The sequence below is a fragment of the Heteronotia binoei genome, chromosome 21 (genome assembly GCF_032191835.1).
Source record: "Heteronotia binoei isolate CCM8104 ecotype False Entrance Well chromosome 21, APGP_CSIRO_Hbin_v1, whole genome shotgun sequence".
Taxonomy (NCBI): domain Eukaryota; kingdom Metazoa; phylum Chordata; class Lepidosauria; order Squamata; family Gekkonidae; genus Heteronotia; species Heteronotia binoei.
The window spans coordinates 58,303,992-58,322,738 of NC_083243.1; the positions used below are offsets into that span (position 1 = coordinate 58,303,992).

Genomic DNA, 18,747 nt, shown 5'->3' on the forward strand with positions numbered 1-18,747 from the left:
ACCACGACCCCAAGATCTCTCTCTTGGTCAGTCTCTACCAGTTCACAACCCATCAACTTGTATTTGTAGCTGGGATTCTTGGCCCCAATGTGCATTACTTTGCACTTGGCCACATTTAACCTCATCTGCCACGTTGATACCCACTCACCCAGCCTCAACAGATCCCTTTGGAGTGCCTCACAATCCTCTCTGATTCTCTCCACCCTGAACAATTTAGTGTCATCTGCAAACTTGGCCACTTCACTGCTTACTCCCAACTCCAGATCATTAATGAACAAATTAAAGAGCATGGGACCCAGTACTGAGCCCTGCGGCACCCCACTGCTTACCGTCTTCCACTGCGAAGACTGCCCATTTATACTCACTCTCTGCTTCCTATTAATTAGCCAGTTTTTGATCCACAAGTAGGGTGACCATAATGTCTGAAGGCCAGCCAGGGACAACGGGGGGGGGGGGAGGCAGGGGTGCGCGTGCGCGCCACCGGAAACAGGAAGTGACGTCACTTCCGGCGACGTCACTTCCGGCGACGTCATGCCACCACCGGAAACAGGAAGTGACGTCACTTCCGGCGACGTCACTTCCGGCGACGTCATGCCACCACCGGAAACAGGAAGTGGCATCACTTCCTGTGACATCATTTTCCCCGCGTCACCTGCCGGAAACGGGAAGTGACATCACTTCCTGTGACATCATTTCCCCCAAATGACATCATTTTCCCCAAATGCCACTGCCGGAAACAGGAAGTGACTTCACAGCACTTGCTGTGACGTCCCCAAAAATCCCCCAAATATCACCGCCGGAAACAATTTTGTTCTCAAATCCTGTATATACTTCATCAGTATATGGGATAAGGCACTTTCTCAACTGTGCTGCATAATGCAGCCTATTTATTTTGTCCTGTTGGCTCTGTTGGCTCTATCTGCGCCACCTTCATCACTTTCGGGGTGTGGATCCCCCAGTGGGGTGGTCTCCCGACTCCCTCCGCTGACTGTTTCTGATAGCCCTGCGCCCCCTCTTTCATTTGATATGTGTCCCGTGCGGGTGCCACCCTCCCGCCGGGAGATGCCGCAAAATGAGCCCCCTTGAGGCTTATGGCGGCAGGGCTCGGGGGAAGCGAGCTAGACTGCTGTTCTTTTGAGGGGTTATAGAGTATTTCGAGCCCGTCCCTGTGGCATCGGTCCCATCGTTGTGGGACCCAGGGGGCCGGCGCAGCGGCACGCCGAAGCAGCCTGTCACTAATAACACAGGTCGAGATGCAGGACAGGAACCTGGAAGTGACCGACAGGAGGACGGGGGTGGGGGTTTGGAGCCCCGGGAAGCGTCGGAAAGGCCCGCGGGGGTCGCTGGAGGGCCTCCAGCGACCCCCGCGGGCCTTTCCGACGCCCTCCCAGGCGCAGGAGGACGGGGGGGTGGGGGTTTGGAGCGTCGGAAAGGCCCGCGGGGGTCGCTGGAGGCCCTCCAGCGACCCCCGCGGGCCTTTCCGACGCCCTCCCGGGCGCAGGAGGACGGGGGGTGGGGGTTTGGAGCGTCGGAAAGGCCCGCGGGGGTCGCTGGAGGCCCTCCAGCGACCCCCGCGGGCCTTTCCGACGCCCTCCCGGGCGCAGGAGGACGGGGGGTGGGGGTTTGGAGCGTCGGAAAGGCCCGCGGGGGTCGCTGGAGGCCCTCCAGCGACCCCCGCGGGCCTTTCCGACGCCCTCCCGGGCGCAGGAGGACGGGGGGTGGGGGTTTGGAGCGTCGGAAAGGCCCGCGGGGGTCGCTGGAGGGCCTCCAGCGACCCCCGCGGGCCTTTCCGACGCCCTCCCGGGCGCAGGAGGACGGGGGGTGGGGGTTTGGAGCGTCGGAAAGGCCCGCGGGGGTCGCTGGAGGGCCTCCAGCGACCCCCGCGGGCCTTTCCGACGCCCTCCCGGGCCTCTGCCGCCACCGCCGGGCCCCGTGCGCGGGCGGGGAAGGCGGCAAGTGAGGGAGGGAGTGTCCCTGCGCGTGCGCAGGGCCGCTCCCTCCCTCACTCGCCGCCTTCCCCGCCCGGGCGCGCGGCCCCCGGCTCTCTGGCTGGCTAAACCGGGACCTCTTAATGGTCCCGGTATACCCAGCCCGGGAGCCGGGAATTGGGGGCCAGAACCGGGAAAGTCCCGGGAGACCGGGACGGTCTGGCCACCCTATCCACAAGAGGATCCTTTTACTCCATGACTCTCGAGCTTACTAAGGAGCCTTTGATGAGGAACTTTATCAGAAACTTTCTGGAAGTCAAGGTAAACAACATCTATTGGGTCCCCTTTGTCCACATGCTTGTTCACCCCCTCAATGAACTGTAACAGGTTAGTGAGGCAAGATCTTCCCTTACAGAATCTATGCTGAGTCTTCCTCAATAACTTGTGCTCATCAATGTGCTTACTTATTCTATCCTTGATAATGGTTTCTACAAACTTTCCCAGTATTGAAGTCAGGCTGACTGGCCTGTAATTTCCTGGATCTCCTCTGGAACCCTTTTTAAAGATGGGGTGACATTTGCTACCTTCCAGTCCTCAGGAACGGAGGCAGATTTCAATGAAAGATTACATATTTTTGTCAGGAGAGCCACAAGTTCAACTTTGAGTTCTTTCAGAACTCTTGGACCTGGTGACTTATTAGTTTTTAATCTGTCAATCAGTTGTAGGACCTCCTAATTTCTGGTCCCAACCCCCCCCCCACACACTGATAACATCACTGAGTCACATGGGGGCACCTATTTGGTGCCCCAGAAGACCAGTACTGTAGCCATCGCTTAGTGGCAGGGCTGGCTCTGACAGTGATCATATTGCACTGGCAAGATATGATACATTTAAATATAAAATTGTTATAGCAGGGACATTATTAATTACTGAGGACTAAACAAAGGAGCTTATTGTTTTTCTTCGTTTATTACACCTCTCTATTCTGTGCCATTGCCAACAGGCTATTCAAGAACAGATGAAAATACATGGACAAGAGCCAGTTTCTTTTCAAGATGTTAAGGTGAGATTTCTAATAAAAATATATGTATGTATACAAGTTACTGAACTTTAAAATTGCCTTTTAAAGTGTGAGAGCACCTATAGCCTTAATACATTTGTGTTAGCAGCAGATTGATAACATGCTATTTCAGTTTAACTGAAGAAGAACATGCCATCAAATTGCAACTGGTGACCCCAGCTACAGGAGCACTCCAAGCAAGAGAGCAGCAGAGGTGGTTTCCCGACCAAGTACTAGCTGTTGGCAGCACTGGCCTGAGGGTGCATGGCACCCTAGGCAGACTAGTGGCCTTCCGCCCCACTCCGCAGTGACCATCTGCGCCTCCCCTCATAGCACCACGCCCCCCCGCGCCACCTCCTCCTTCCCTTCCCCACTCCAGGTCTATTTTAGTCCAGAAGGGCGATCGAGCCCCTCCCAGGCTGTGTAAAGGTGGCCACCCCACCAATCAGCTGATCGACAGGTAAAACTGCGCTGCACGCTCACTTAGCGCCCAGGCAGGTCAGCAGCAGCACAAACAAACCATGTCATAGAATCATAGTGTTAGAAGAGACCTCTAGGGTCATCTAGTCCAACCCCCTGAACAATGCAGAAAACTCACAAACCCTAAATTCACAGGATCTTCATTGCTGTCAGATGGCCATCTAGCCTCTATTAAAAACCTCCAAGAAAGAGCCTACCACCTCCCGAGAAATCCTGTTCCACTGAGGAATCGCTCTAACGGTCAGGAAGTTCTTCCTAATGTTGAGCCAGAAACTCTTTTGATTTAATTTCACCCCATTGGTTCTGGTCCTACCTTCTGGGTCCACAGAAAATAATTCCACACCATCCTCTCTATGACAGCTTTTCAAGTACTTGAAGATGGTGATCATATCACCTCTCAGCCGCCTCCTCTCCAGGCTAAACATCCCCAGCTCCTTCAATCTTTCCTCATATGACTTGGTCTCCAGACCCCTCACCATCTTCATCGCCCTCCTCTGGACCCGTTCCAGCTTGTCTATATCCTTCTTAAAATGTGGTGCCCAAAACTGAACACTGTACTCCTGATGAGGTCTTACCACAGCAGAGTAAAGCGATACCATCACATCACGTGATCTGGACACTATACTTCTGTTGATACAGCCCAAAATTGCATTTACCTTTTTAGCCACCACATCACACTGTTGACATGTTCAGCATCTGATCCGCTAAGACCCCTAGATCCTTTTCACACATACTACTGCTAAGACAAGTCTCCCCGTCCTATAACCATGCATTAGATTTTTCCTACCTAAATGCAGAACTTTATATTTATCCCTGTTAAAATTTATTTTATTGGTTTTAGCCCAGTTTTCAAGCCTGTCAAGATCATCATGTATCCTGTTTCTGTCTTCTTCTGTGTTTGCATTCCCTCCCAATTTAGTATCATCCGCAAATGTAATAAGCATTCCCTCTATTCCTTCATCCAAATCATTGATCAAGATGTTGAACAAAACAGGTCCCAGGACAGATCCCTGAGGCACTCCACTTGTCACTCCTCTCCAAGAGGATGAGGAACCATTCACAAGCACTCTTTGGGTGCAATCTGTCAACCAGTTACAGATCCACCTAACGGTATCAAGATCCAAACCACATTTTACCAACTTGTCAACAAGGATAGTATGTGTAACCTTATCAAAAGCCTTACTGAAATCAAGATAAATGATGTCTACAGCATTCCCCTGACCCAGCAAGGCTGTCACTTTCTCAAAAAAAGAGATCAGGTTAGTCTGACATGACTTGTTCTTGAGAAAACCATGCTGGCTCTTAGTAATCACATTCTTTCTAAATGTTCCAGGACTGACTGTTTTATGATTTGTTCTAAAACTTTTCCAGGTATAGACGTCAAGCTGGGTCAGTAGTTACCCGGATCCTCTTTTTTCCCCTTCTTGAAGATGGGAACAACATTCGCCTGCCTCCAATCTTTTGGCACCTCTCCTGTTCTCCAAGAATTTTCAAAAATAGCTAGAGGCTCAGAAATTACATCCGCAAGCTCTTTTAGAACCCTTGGATGCATTTCGTCTGGCCCTGAGGACTTAATTTCATTTAAAGAAACTAGGTGTTTATGTACTACCCCTGCGCTGATCCTAGGTTAGAACTTCATACCCTCCTTATATGTTCTGTTTTTTCCATGTTGAGCACCATTCCCCTCAGAAGAGAAGACTGAGGAAAAGTAGGAATTGAGCAGTTCCGCCCTCTCTTCATTACCTGTTACAATTTCACTTTCTTGCCCTCACAAGAAATTTCACTTCATTACCTGTTACAATTTCACCTTCTTGCCCTCTTACCATGTCCTTGCTCTTTTTCCTACTCTGAACATAAGCAAAGAACCCTTTTTTGTTGTTTTTAGCATCTTTGGCCAGCCTAAGCTCATACTGGTTTCCTAACTTTTTCTCTACAAGCACTGGTGATTTTTTTATATTCATCCTTGGTTATAAGACCCTTCTTCCAATTCCCTAAAGGAGTCTTTTTTATTTCTCAAGTCTTTAGAAAGCTGTTTATGGAGCCACTTCAGCTTCTTTAGGCTTTTTCCATTTTTTCTTCTCATAGGAATTGTCTGTGATTGCGCTTTCAGTAGTTTACTTTTAAGAAACTCCCACACCTCCTGAACCCCCTTCCTCCTAAGTATTTCTGACCATGGAATTTTACCCAGCATAGTTCTAAGTTTGCCTTTCTGAAGTCCAACCTATAAGTCTACGTATAGCTTTTCCCTTCCCTAAGACTGTAAATTCTAAAATCACATGGTCATTACTGCCCAGGGTGCCCGCTATTTCCACTTTTTCAATCAATTCTTCCTTGTTGGTGAGAATCAAATCCAAGATAGTAGATCCCCTTGTTTTCTTCTTCACTTTCTGGAAAAAGAAGTTGTCAGCAAGACAAGTCAGGAATCTATTTGACTTTTCATTTTTAGCAGATTTGGACTTCCAACAGATGTCCAGGTAATTGAAATCTCCCATGATCACTGTATCTCTTCTCTTGGAGAACTTTGCAATCTGCTGTAGAAGTATCTCATCCAAGTTCTCTGCCTGACTTGGTGGTCTATAGCAGACCCCCACAATAATATCACTGTTTCTTACTCCTTTTATTTTTACCCAGAAACTCTCAACTGAGTTGCCATGCTCCAATTCACATATATCCTCACAAGTATATACCTTCTTCACATATACTGCTATGCCTCTGCCCTTTCTCATTTGCCTGTCCCTTTTAAATAAGTTGCACCTTTGAATCCTAATATTCCAGTTGTGAGTGTCATCCCACCATGTTTCAGTAAGGCCTATTATGTCATAGTCTCCTTCGTTTATTAGAACTTCCAGTTCCTCCTGTTTGTTTCCCATACTCTGTGCATTAGCATAGAGACATCGGAATCCACATTTTATGCATCCCGAGGGTTTAGTTTCCATACAAGCCTGCAAGTTAACATTACCGAGTGTATGCACCACTCTCTGCAAATCTTTAATGTTCTTATTCCCAGTTTTTGGCATCATATGAGGCTTAGAATTATTGTCTCGCTCTCCCATACAATTTAGTTTAAAGCCCTCCTTATTAGGTTAGCAAGGCCGTTACCAAACACCCTTTTCTCTAAGGTGCAAACCATCTTCCGATAGAAGAAAGGGCACCCTGCTGCTTCCTCCTCCCCACTTCCTTCCCATCCAGGAAGTGGGGAGGAGGGAGCGGTGGCACCGCCCTTTCAGGACACAGTTCGTTTGTGCTGCTGCTGGGCTGAGTGAGTGTGCAGCATGGTTTTACACACCTATCAGCTGATTGGTGAGGGGGGCCGCCTTTAGACAGCCTGGGAGCAGTGCTCAATTGCCCTTCTGGGCACATTGAAATGGATCTGGGGTGAGGGAGGGAGGGAGGAGGTGCAGGGGGGGGGGAGGAAACTAGGCATTTGCCTAGAAGGGAGGGGGGTGAAGGCTGAATTCTGCACACCCACCCTGCCCGGGGAGAGATGGTGGCTCAGTGATAGAGCATCTGCTTGGGAAGCAGGAGGTCCCAGGTTCAATCCCCGGCATCTCCAACTAAAAAGGGTGCAGGCAAGGAGGCTTGAAAAACCTTAGCTTGAGACCCTGGAGAGCCGCTGCCAGTCTGAGTAGACAATACTGACTTTGATGGACTGAGGGTCTGATTCAGTAGAAGGCAGCTTCATGTGTTATGTGTTCATGCCGGCGCCCTAGGCACCCTCCTAGTTCACCTAGTGGACGAGCCGGCCCTGGCTGTTGGCCAACCCTGCTTAGATCCCAAGCTCTGACAAGCTGAGGCCAAGCTGGGTTATCCAGGCTGCTAGTTTCAATAAAAGGGATATTTGAAACATACTTAATGGTACTTGTTAACATTTTAGAAGTGTACACATATCACCCAACCATCTCCCCAGATAAAGCCTTGAAGAGGTGATTCTGGAATTGTAAGTGACTCTACCAGAAGAGTCCCAGTTTTCAGTTCTTGTGTTTAAGTAAACAGTTTTTAGTATCCAAGATCTTGAAATAAATTATTAAATTACTATTAGAATTAGTAACTGTTAGTAGTTGAAACAATGTTTTACAATAAACCTTTCTTTTTACAACATTGTTCAAGTTGAGTTGGACGTACTCGTTTTCTCATAATCAGCACATGAAGTAGCTTCTTTATAAAGGCGAACACTAATGAGAAAAATGGCAGCTGATGTTGCAAAAACTAATATGCCCTCTAAGCGGTGGAGTTTTGTGAGCAAAAATTATTTGTGAGCCACTGGCATTAAACTTGTGAACTTCTGCATGCATTAGTTTGCTCTGGGACCATTTTTCCTGAAGACAAAAACATGTGAGCCAGCTCATATTAACTCAGCATAGAAGGAACAGTGTGGGTAGCAGAGCACTTTCCATCACTCCCTCTGCTCTCCATTAATGGTCCTGGTCAGCTGTAAGCAGTTGACATGTTGTTATTTGCATCTAATTCCTTTGGCACAACTTATGGTAATGAAAAGCTCCACCATCCATGAATGGTCACTGAATACAATACAAATACATTTTGGGTAGTTGAGGCTGCAGGCCAGTGCACATAGCTGCCACCAGAGGCCTCATCAAATACTTTCCAGGTTGGCAGGTAGTGTGTTAATATCACCTTTTGCGCCAAGCTGTTTTTTCTTTATGGGATTACATATTTTTTCCTGCCACTTGCAAACAAATGGGTTGCCTGCCACCTTGGTTACTGTCACACTGATCTATTGAAAGCAGCTTGCATGAAGCTGCTGTATTGCGTGCAATACCTCATATTCCAGCAAACAACTCATGTACAGAGTAAGATTTTTTGCAAAAGCATTGGGGGGGCAGGGGAATTTGTAGCAACATACAAAAAACCCTTGTCCAACTCACTACTACAGGAGAATTAAGTGTATAGAGACAACCTAGGGACAGTTGGCTGTGGAGTAATTCAGTGTAGCTGTAATATATATTTTTTGAGTATTTTATTGATTAAAATAAGACTTTGTGTTCTTAATTAGTGGATGCCCCCTCTGAAGACAGAAGACTAATGGCCACTGTGGCTTAGTCTTGGCCCTGAAAACAAGGTCCCATTTTCACCCTTCCTATTCCAGGAAGAAACTTCTACAATACAGGCTAGTGCTGCAGTTAAAATACTTACTGCAGGAGTAAGCTATTGCTTGAGAGCATGTGTAAATGTACTCTTGAGCTGTGTAGGTTCATATTCCTTTTCAGCAAAGTTGTTCTGTATGTCTTGTTCTGAACAGTGATATATTAAATGTGAAAATAAAAATGTGTTTTCTCACTTATTTTGTTAAATAACTAATCCTTTGGTGGTGTGTGAAGTTTATAATCTGAATAATTATGTTAATTCTTGTGTTTTCTAGGATGAAATATTTGATATGGTGAAGCCAAAGGATCCTTACAAGATCTCCCTTCAGGACTTAATCAACAGTAGCCAAGGAGACACTGTCACTAGCATTTTAATTGATCTTAATGGCTTCTGGACTTATGAGAACAGAGAGGTTCTTGTAGCAAGTGATAATGACAACACAACAGATCTGGATGATACATGATTTAACAGGAGTAGACTGTATCCATGGAGATATACCCAACTGTCACTGTGACCATTTGGAACTAAACATATTCATTACCCAAATCAATAAAGCTGCCATGCAACCCCAGATGGGAAAACTAAAGCTTTGTATAAGGATTGTATAACGAATCTGAACCTTCCCCCAAATGTCTTTGAAATTAATGTCTTGTTTTAATTAAAGTTGAGTTGAACTAGCAAATCTTTATTGAATTATTTCTTGAATGAAAAGTGGCTTGCTACTCCCCCAGTTAAGACAAACTATATCTGAATATTGTTGTGGTATAGAACAATACCCAATTCTCTACCCCTTGAACTGTTGGTTCTCCTACAAGAAACAGGCAGTCTGCAATTGTCATTTGTATTTAATACCAGATACATAAATTCACTGAATTACCAGCATACAGCCTGTGGTGGTGGAAAGTGCCATCAAGCTGCAGCCAACTTGCGGCACCCATTCATGGGGTTTTCAAGGCAGGAGACATTTAGAGGTGGCTCACCATCACCTTCCTGTGCGTAGCAACCCTGGACTTTCTTAGTGTTCTTCCATCCAAATACTAACTAGGGCTGACATGTTTAGCGTCTACAAGCTGACAAAATCAGGCTAGCTTGGACAACCCAGGTCAGGGCACCTTACAGCCGAATTCTGAAGAAATCACAAGTGTTAAGAGACTGGCATACTAATCAGTTACGGTCAGTCCAAATACTCATAATGACTATATTAAGTTTTCATTTATTCAGTGCTGAAGATCTTACAAATACTGTAGAAACCCAGGCATGACTCAAACCCTGTATATGTAAGGATGGGTATACTGAATACATAACATTTCAGAAAAACCATCAACTATCCTCAGGTAAAAGTAAAATACCTTTTTGTGACTCCACTGTGTTGGCATCTGTTAGCTTAGAAACCAACATCATCCTCTGGTATTTCAAGCAGTATTTTGCTTGCACTATAAAAATGAGTCTGCAATGGTGGGTTAAAATTATATTAAATATAAAATTTTAATGCATTTACATAAAACACTTTGTACCATTTGCATACACATACACAAAAGAAATATTAAAGGTAAGGCACAGCTGACTAGAGCAACTCGATGACAGTGAGCACATCCCCATTCCATGTAGCAAGAACATTTTGGCTAGCAAATCTGGGCAATCAAAATATTCCATTCTTAACCGTGATGCCTTGGGCTTGTCACTTTATATAACGATATTCAACACAGACTTAACATATATAGTTTAAGGCTGACCTGAAATAAGCATGATTCTCTAGTCAAAGAGGGATGCAAACTTTAAAATTAAATAGTTCCAACTATCTTTAGTTAAAGCTATCATAACATTCTCAAATTAAGCAAAACTTCACAAAGTTCTCTTCTGAGCACCTGCCTGAAAAAGATTATATCAATTGTGTGTGTTCTCTGCCTTCCCAGATTTATCAACTGGTGTCTTTTTGGTTCTCCCAGGTACTGAAGAACAGCATGGGTGTGCATTGTGCTGCTGCCTCCCAACCCCTGCTTGTATTAGACAAGTGCACAGGTTTTTAGTAAAAGGACTCGAGACAAAGTTAAATCCATTAAGTGTGTTTTAAAGAAACAAAAGTTCAGTCGGCCCACCAAAAGCCAAGACTCAAACAGTTTAGGCACAACTTTTTATGAAGACCTTCTGCATCCTTTCCTGAATACCTATAAACATTTGTCTTGTGGCTGTCTGGTGAAAATTAGTTAAGGATTGTCCTGGGGAAAGTGTTTCCATATACTAGAGCTAGAATACCTTGTCAACTAGAAAACTGCTCTCTGTTGCTGTAATAGATCTTGTTTAAATACAAAAAAATCAATCCCTATAATTAATTTAGCCTGGTTTTTAAACTTAGGCAAGTAGGGGGCGGGGGTGCAAAAGTGTAATACCAGTAACTAATTTAGCAGACCTTAGCTAAGCTTCATGAACAACACTTTTTAAAAAAACTTTTCACTCCAAGTATTCAGGAAGTTTAGCTCCCATTCCAAAATCTTACAAAGTAGAGACAAACTGTCAAAGCTTTTGAATGCTGGAGTCCCAGCTGAGTTTCCTTCTCGGCACAATTCTCAGCACCTATAAACATTTGTCTTGTGGCTGTCTGGTGAAAATTAGTTAAGGATTGTCCTGGAGAAAGTGTTTTCATATACTAGGTAAGGTATATGAAAGGTATACCTTGCAAACTAGGCAAGGTATACCTTGCATTTACACATATTTAACTGACTGGCTCTGTATATTAAATTTCTTTCTATGAAGCTGTAACAGTATGCTTTAGGAAAACCAATAATAGGGCAGTCCTTTACAAGACAACAAAACTGTCAGGTAAAGTCATCTAGAAAACAGTTTGACAGGTACTAAACAAAGCCATGTTGCTATAAACTGTATGAGTGAAAACACATGCAATAGTAGTGGCAATTAAAGTAAGTCACAAAGATGCCTTGTGAGTTAGTTCTACTTAGTCTAGCAGTCTTCCATCAAGTAACATTATAACTATAAAGTCAACCTGAAAACACAAATAAGCACAGTTATCTGTCCACAAGGCACCAGATGTTCAGAAATAAAGACATTTTACTTGCTCTGCATAGGAAGTAGTTAGTTTTAGGACCCAATTACTTGCATGTTACAATCTAATAGACAGGCCTTTTTAGACAGATGGTGACTAAAGAGACATTATTAATCTTTCCCCCAAAATGAAACTTTTAAATAAATTACATCCCACTGAATATGCATAAGACAGACCTACAAACTGTAACATGGAATTATTATGCAATGTTTTCATTCTAAGCAGACACAGGAGTGATGTCCTGTTTACTTTCCATAATAGGTGGGCAGTCATCTTCAGTTTCAAAGTTTAGATTGACAAATGTATTACAGGTTGCAGCCTCTGGCTGATCAGTCTGAACAGCATTTCCTTCCTGCTTCTGGGTCTGTGCCTCTTGATACCTTCTTTCTGCTTCTTCAGACATTTTGTTCTCTTCTTCTTCCTCTTCCTCCTTTAAAAAAAATTCACACAATGTAAAACATGCACTCACAGCAGTTTCTCCTACAATATTAATATCAAATCAAATTCCTGAAAACTTTGCACACTTTTAGCTTTATTTGTGCCCATAATGTCATATTAACCCCACATCCACTGAAGGAAGTCTTTCTCCACACTGAAAGAAACCATTATGTCCAATCCATTCCTTCTAAATGCTGGTAGAGGAGGAGGAACTGGAGAAGATGCTGATATTTAATAGCTGAGTAACATTCTGAGTTTGCTCTCATCGTGTAAGTACTTAAGGGCTGAGTGTGTACCAAAAGGCAAATGCTAAAGGCTCTTGATCTTCAGCTCAGCCTGAGAGCTGGAGCCTAGAGCTGGGTAGAAGATCACCTAGCAGAGAGATAAAATCTGGGCAATCAAAAGCCTCTGCTCCCTTTCTTGGTTTTTCGGTTGTATTATTTTCCTCTCAATTTGTTCAACCAGTTTTGGTCTCCCATGAGGAGAAAGGGAGGATATAAATAAGATAAAGAATAATGAAAGATTACAGAGGTAACAACTGACACCTAAATTACTCAAATATACTGACAAAAAGATTAAATTACATTAGTCAAAAGGTGTTGCACATAAAAAGCAATGTGTTTTCTGTAAGACATGGTCAAAGCAGAATAAACTGAAAACTATATATAAAACTAGCTTCCCCTATACACATCCTGACTGGGACTACTTTGCTCCAAGTTTCTCGTTAAAAAAAAAACTTATCCCGACAAATGGACTAAGGGGGCAGTCAAAGCAACATAACCTAGATTTATGTGCACTGGACAGAAAGAGAGAAGCAGAAATGTACTACTTTAAAATGCTTACTAAGAATCAAGCTAACATGTTGATAATGTCTATACTGACAAAAATGTACAGAGATATACCTCTTTCTTCATCCTGTAGTATTCATCTATGGCATACTGGTATTTTGGTGTACTGATTCCCAAGACAGAGGCGATCTTTTCCCCAAGGAAGTCACATACTGAATAAATAAAATTATGCATTTTTAAACAAGACTAAAAGTGCAATTTCCTGCAGCCGATCACACCTTAAACACATGCACAAGGGTCGGTGTTGCAAAGTTGTTGCCTCTTTAGATTATACTTCCTTTTTTGAAAACGAAATTAAACCATAATTGACCAGCTAGTCAAGCCCTCTACATCTGAGAGAGGCTTGTCCAGGCTGGAAACTGCCACAGAAGTCTATTCCTTAGAATGCAAATGAACTAGATAATCTTAGCTCCATTTTTATATGATAATGTTAAACCAAAAGCAAATCAGTATCCTTAAGAGGTTCAGAGGCAGTAAATCTCTGAATCTCAGTGCTAGAAGGTAATAGGGAACGATCTTGGTCTCTAAGTCCAAGGCAACTGGTTGACGACTGCATGAAAGGAGGCTAGATGAACTGCTAAATCTGATCTAGCAGGGCTCTTCTTATGTTCTTAGTCCACAGGGACTGGCCTACATAAAGTGCAGACAAGGAAGTCATGCAGACTCAGTTAAAGTTAAGGGACAGTTTGCAAGGATAATATAATGCTTATGAAGCCTCCCACAACACCCCAGGCTAACTTGCCTTTATAATGAAAGCTTATAAAATCAAATCCAGCCTATCTTCCCACAAATTAAATTAATTTATACTATTCTGTTCTCTTGCATCTTTTTAGAAAGTATTTTGAAGTCTCTTTAATCTTTTCTCTAACCTATACATTCTGCACAGTTTCTTCCATATTTTTCTCCTGCAACTGCCCTATAACTCAAAAAGATTTGCATGACAAGCATTTTTAAAAGAAAAGTAGGTAGCAGTAAAGGACTGAAAATCTAATTTGGTATAATAATGCTGAATCTTGTAGCCAACTTGTAAAATTAGAATAAAAATGTGGAAAATAAAGGATGTACCTAACCTAAACAATCCTTCAGTATAACTTATGGTCCATTTGTACTGGATCAATGGTACTCGTTCTGGGGTTTGCAAAAAGCCACATTCATGAAGAACCACATCAACATATGCTCTAAATGCCACCCTACCTCACATACACATACAATTATATAAAACTGTGCTTGTATCCACATGGTCTTCCAAGCCCTTTACTTCTGTCCATAGCACGGGGCCCGAAGCTCACCCATCCTCCAGTCCCTCCAGCAGCTGCTGTCTCAAAGTGGGAAGCACCTTACAACACCAAGCCTCCTACTGGCCTTCCCAATTTTCCTGAAAGTTGTTGCAGGTGCCATATTTGGGAAATGGTGCATGTCAAAGAGGCACGTTCAGCTCTCAAGTCTTTGAGTTATCACTGTACTGGGTTATGTTGAAGTACAGGCACTAAATAGCCATTTACCCTTACCCTGTGCCACTAGGAAGCTTTTTAAGGGTTTTCTAAAATTGCCATAGTAATGTGACAATAAGCAGCCCCGTGGTGCAGAGTGGTAAAGCTGCAGTACTACAGTCCAAGCTCTCTGCTCATGACCTGAGTTCGATCCCAGCAGAAGCAAGGTTCAGGTAGCCAACTCAAGGTTGACTCAGCCTTTCATCCTTCTGAGGTCAGTAAAACGAGTACCCAGCTTGCTGGGGGGAAAGTGTAGATGACTGGGGAAGGCAATGGCAAACCACCCCGTAAAAAGCCTGCCGTGAAAATGTTGTGATGTGACGTCACCCCAGAGTTGAAAGCGACTGGTGCTTGCAGAGGGGACTACCCTTTACCTTTTTAATATGACAATATATCACTATGTCAATTACAATTTAAAAACCTGAAAAAACCCACCTAGTGGTGGAAGGAGGTATGGCCACTGCAGGGACTGGAGAAAGGAAAAACATAAGGAAACTCATCATTTGAAAACCCCATTGCCACTGAGTCACACTGGCAGCCTTAGCAACAATGGTGGACCAGGCTTAGGTAAGCCGCATTACTTTGCAGAAACGGAAGCTACCACTCCCTTACTTCTTCCTGATGGTTAGGAATGAAATATGACTGCAGGTTGTTTTTTTTTTAATCTATTAAAAGGGACAAGAAAATGAAATAAAGCCACTACACAGACACACACAGGCATGCACACTCACCACTTTATGAAATTTGGCTTGACACAGTGTTTATATGATTAGGCTAAACCAAGGGTCCCCAACATAGTGCCCACTGACATCTTACCTTGCACCAGCCAAGTGTTTTCAGAAACTGGGTGGGACCAACCCAGCTTCTAACTAGCCACTGAAAATCTGATAGGCTGTGCAGATTAAAATAATTTTGGTTTGGTAGCAACTGCCACTACACTGTTGGTCTTAAGTATGTCTCTCACTACTTTTTCCCTGCGTATTTTTCAAATTACCCATCGGCTTCGACTTTCTCTGAGGGTGTGTGGTACCATCTCCCACGGTAGCCATTTTGTGATTGTACCCACCACCACATCTCAGAATTCCAAAGGCGCCCAGAGGCTCAAAAAAGCTGGGGACCCCTGGTTGAAATATACAAATATAATAAATTAATACCTGAGAGTGTTGACGTGGCAACTCTTAACATATGAAACCATAAGTAAGGCCCCCATGTGAGTGTTGCCTGCAAAATACATATATATAAAATATTTAATTATGTTTATTTATGCTATACATCTGACAATATAAAATACATTTCCTTTGACAGTGTGCTGCAGGACTAAAAAGTCATGCAGGAATGAAGTTCCACTCAATGCACCATGCTTATAATTTAATTCAGCAAATATATTACATGGACTGTCAGACTTACATCTGGGAGACCCAGGTTTGAATCCTCATTCTGCCATGGAAGCTCAATGGGTGACCTCAGACCAGTCACCCTCTCTCAGTCTAACCTGCCACACAGGGTTATGTTAGGATAAAATAGTGACAAGGAGAACAATATAAGCCATCCTGAGCTCCTTGGAGAGGGGCTGGAATTTAAAAAAAATGTACAAAATAGAATAATAAATAATTCACAGAGGCACTAGATTAATTCTGAAAACTCCTACACATAAACATAGTCAAAGTGCTTTCCTTATAAGACTTACAGATATGCTAGATAAACCCATTGCTGATATTCTTGGCATGGTCTATATAGTTTTTGGCTTGTAGAACTGAATCACAAGAGACATCTTTCTCCACAGAAGATGAAAGTACTAAAGGCAGGCGCTCCACAAAAACACAGAAACTGTCAGATAATTAAGAAAAAAACACTCCACTAGTTTGAGGAGCATTGAAGAATGAAATTGGTTTCTAAATTTCTTATGACTTAACCCAAAGTCCAAAACATCTTGAGTGCATTGTTGACCACAGTACCCGCATTCCAAGTTCACTATGTACTCCACAGTTATAGAACTAGCTCCTAAGAAGGACCACAAGCACCCATGCCTGAAATAATGAACATGCTTTAAGATTTCATCTGATTATAATGAATTGTAGCCTACTAATGACCAGCTCAACATGTGCAGGTTTCCATTGTCCCCCTTCCTCAACAGTTTCTTTTGAGCCACATGAACAAAAAGCTATGAAAGTTCCTGAAACACATGCAGCTTTTAGTACAGTCAAGTCATGAGACTCCAGGCATAATTTTCCTAGGAATAAAAGAGGACCACAGGGGAAAATCTGACTTTCCAAGTCCATTCTACCGGTGCTTTGTTCAATACTATCCAATGAATTCAAACTAAAGCTTATGCTACTGCATTTACTCAAATTACTCCTACCCTGCAGTCACTCCATTAGTTACCATGTTCAATTTAAGGTACCAGCCATGACACAGGACAGGCACTCTTTGTGGCCTTGGACCCTCATAAGTGCAGGACTGCCTACCCTCCTACAACCCACCATACAACTTTGCTCATCTGAATACTGACTTGTATAGGTGCCACCATGCAAATGGACAAGATCAACATGCCCATACACATGCATTCTCTGGTAGTCCCCACACAATGGAATGGTGAGTCTGAGGTCAGGAAGGCTCTCACATGTTTTAAGATTTCTCCAATCCTAGCCCTATTACACTGTTTATTCGATATAGCTTCATCCTACTGATTGTACTGACCTACACAATGTAATCTGCCTTGAGTCTCAGTGAGAAAGGTGGGCTATAAATAAATACAAATAATAAATTCGGAAATAATTGTATGTACAGTCTGAACACTCCTCTGGATTTCACACAAATAGGTTCATGCAAGTTTACTTGGTATGTGAAAACCTGAGCACAGGAAGAAAAGAGACTGTGTGCAAGTCTTGGTAGAAGAAAATTTCCTGCTAAGTGAAGTTCATGGAAAGAAAAAATGAAAAAAGAGGAGGGGAAATAACTGCTCTTTTGGCACAAAAGCACACCATGCCTGTTAATTAAGTAGAAAGTTGGAAACTGCTTTAATGGTCACAATTTTTGTGCTTGTTCAGCCTTCAAGAGATCTGGAACAGATGTTGTTACAGGCGAGAAGAAACAGATTTTAGAAATCAATGTGCTAAAGTTCAATTTTTAAAGCAGCAAATATTAACATTGGCTAGACCAAAAGATTTAGCCGAACTGCCAGCAAACAAGTAGCCACAACTGCAAGATACCATAATGTACTATGCTTCTTAGTTATAATAATACAACAAGCTTTATGTATGTGTATACTGGGGTGGCCAAAAACCTATACAGTAAGTCTAATATTTAAAGAATCCTAGCAGATATGAATCTATCTGGATCCTTCAACAGTAAAAGCAGACAAAATGTGAACCAGTATAATAAAAAAAAGGACTGCTATGCAAGAATGCAGTATCAAATGCTAAGTGATTGTAGGTAATTTGCTCGTATTGTTTGCAAGCTACAACAAGAGTAACACAAAAATACAAAAAATAATCCTTTGAGTTCTTTCCTTGCAAAAATTCCCACCTCCCTCCACCCAAAGCAACATGTTATGTTTACTTTTTTTAGCCTATTAGCTATTTTAATCTGCTTTGGGAGATAAAATTGGCTAAAAAGCTGGTTCACTATTTTGTACTGACTTGGACATCATCTGCACTATTTTTAATTAATAAGATTACTGCAGAGGTCTAATGCCTTCCTTTCACAACACCACTTGTACTTTTGTACAAATGGATCTTCCCAAACAGAAGCACACATGCAGAAACCTGCTTCCACATATAAAGTGCCTCAGGTGGGCTTGGAGCACCTATGTACTATAAAAACCTGGTTTCAGAAAGCAATACGGTGAAATTTCCTGGAAGCAAACTGGTATTCATGTCATATCTGCGGGGAAATATCTGAAAGCGAACAGAACTGAAGCCTCTCCCACCCCAAGTGCAGAATGTCTAAAAGTCCATTAATGGAAATCTAGATTAATTACAGGACACCAGATGCACCGGTCGTTAGCTCCTTGCTCTGTTTGCTCTCTATTACAACACTACTATTAAGAAGAGCTAATCACAAATCTACCTAGGTAGGAAAAAAGGATAGCAACACACGAAATCCACAAGACTACAGTGACAAATAGACATGCTTCAAATACTGTGATACTGGAGATACTGCATTTATCGTGAAAAACAGCAAGTACTGATCAGAAGTAAAAAAAAATTACTTTAAATTCTGCACATCTTAGAAAAGGTGCTATAAAGAAGCTGGTAACAGCTGAACTCCAAAATGTTAAGATTCTGAATGTCTGTTAGAAATATTAATATTGAATTAGAACTCTGATTGCAATTGTGGAAAA

General features: G+C 43.0%; 2 protein-coding genes across 2 annotated transcripts in view; one reads left to right on the forward strand and one right to left on the reverse strand.

The window, feature by feature from the left end:
* Window positions 1-9,253, forward strand: part of PPP2R3C (protein phosphatase 2 regulatory subunit B''gamma) — a 52,533-nt gene extending 43,280 nt beyond the window's left edge. Inside the window, exons 12-13 of the mRNA XM_060261311.1 lie at window positions 2,932-2,991; window positions 8,846-9,253. Of these exons, the coding sequence (XP_060117294.1) occupies window positions 2,932-2,991; window positions 8,846-9,034 (249 nt within the window). The 3' untranslated portion in view covers window positions 9,035-9,253. The remainder of the gene's footprint in view (window positions 1-2,931; window positions 2,992-8,845) is intronic.
* A 778-nt stretch (window positions 9,254-10,031) lies between these two features.
* The window catches only part of SRP54 (signal recognition particle 54), a 51,107-nt gene continuing 42,391 nt past the window's right edge, over window positions 10,032-18,747 (reverse strand). The window contains exons 16-17 of the mRNA XM_060261313.1: window positions 12,970-13,067; window positions 10,032-12,059 (exon numbers count right to left, since the gene is read on the reverse strand). Coding sequence (XP_060117296.1) covers window positions 11,847-12,059; window positions 12,970-13,067 — 311 coding nt within the window. The 3' untranslated portion in view covers window positions 10,032-11,846. The remainder of the gene's footprint in view (window positions 12,060-12,969; window positions 13,068-18,747) is intronic.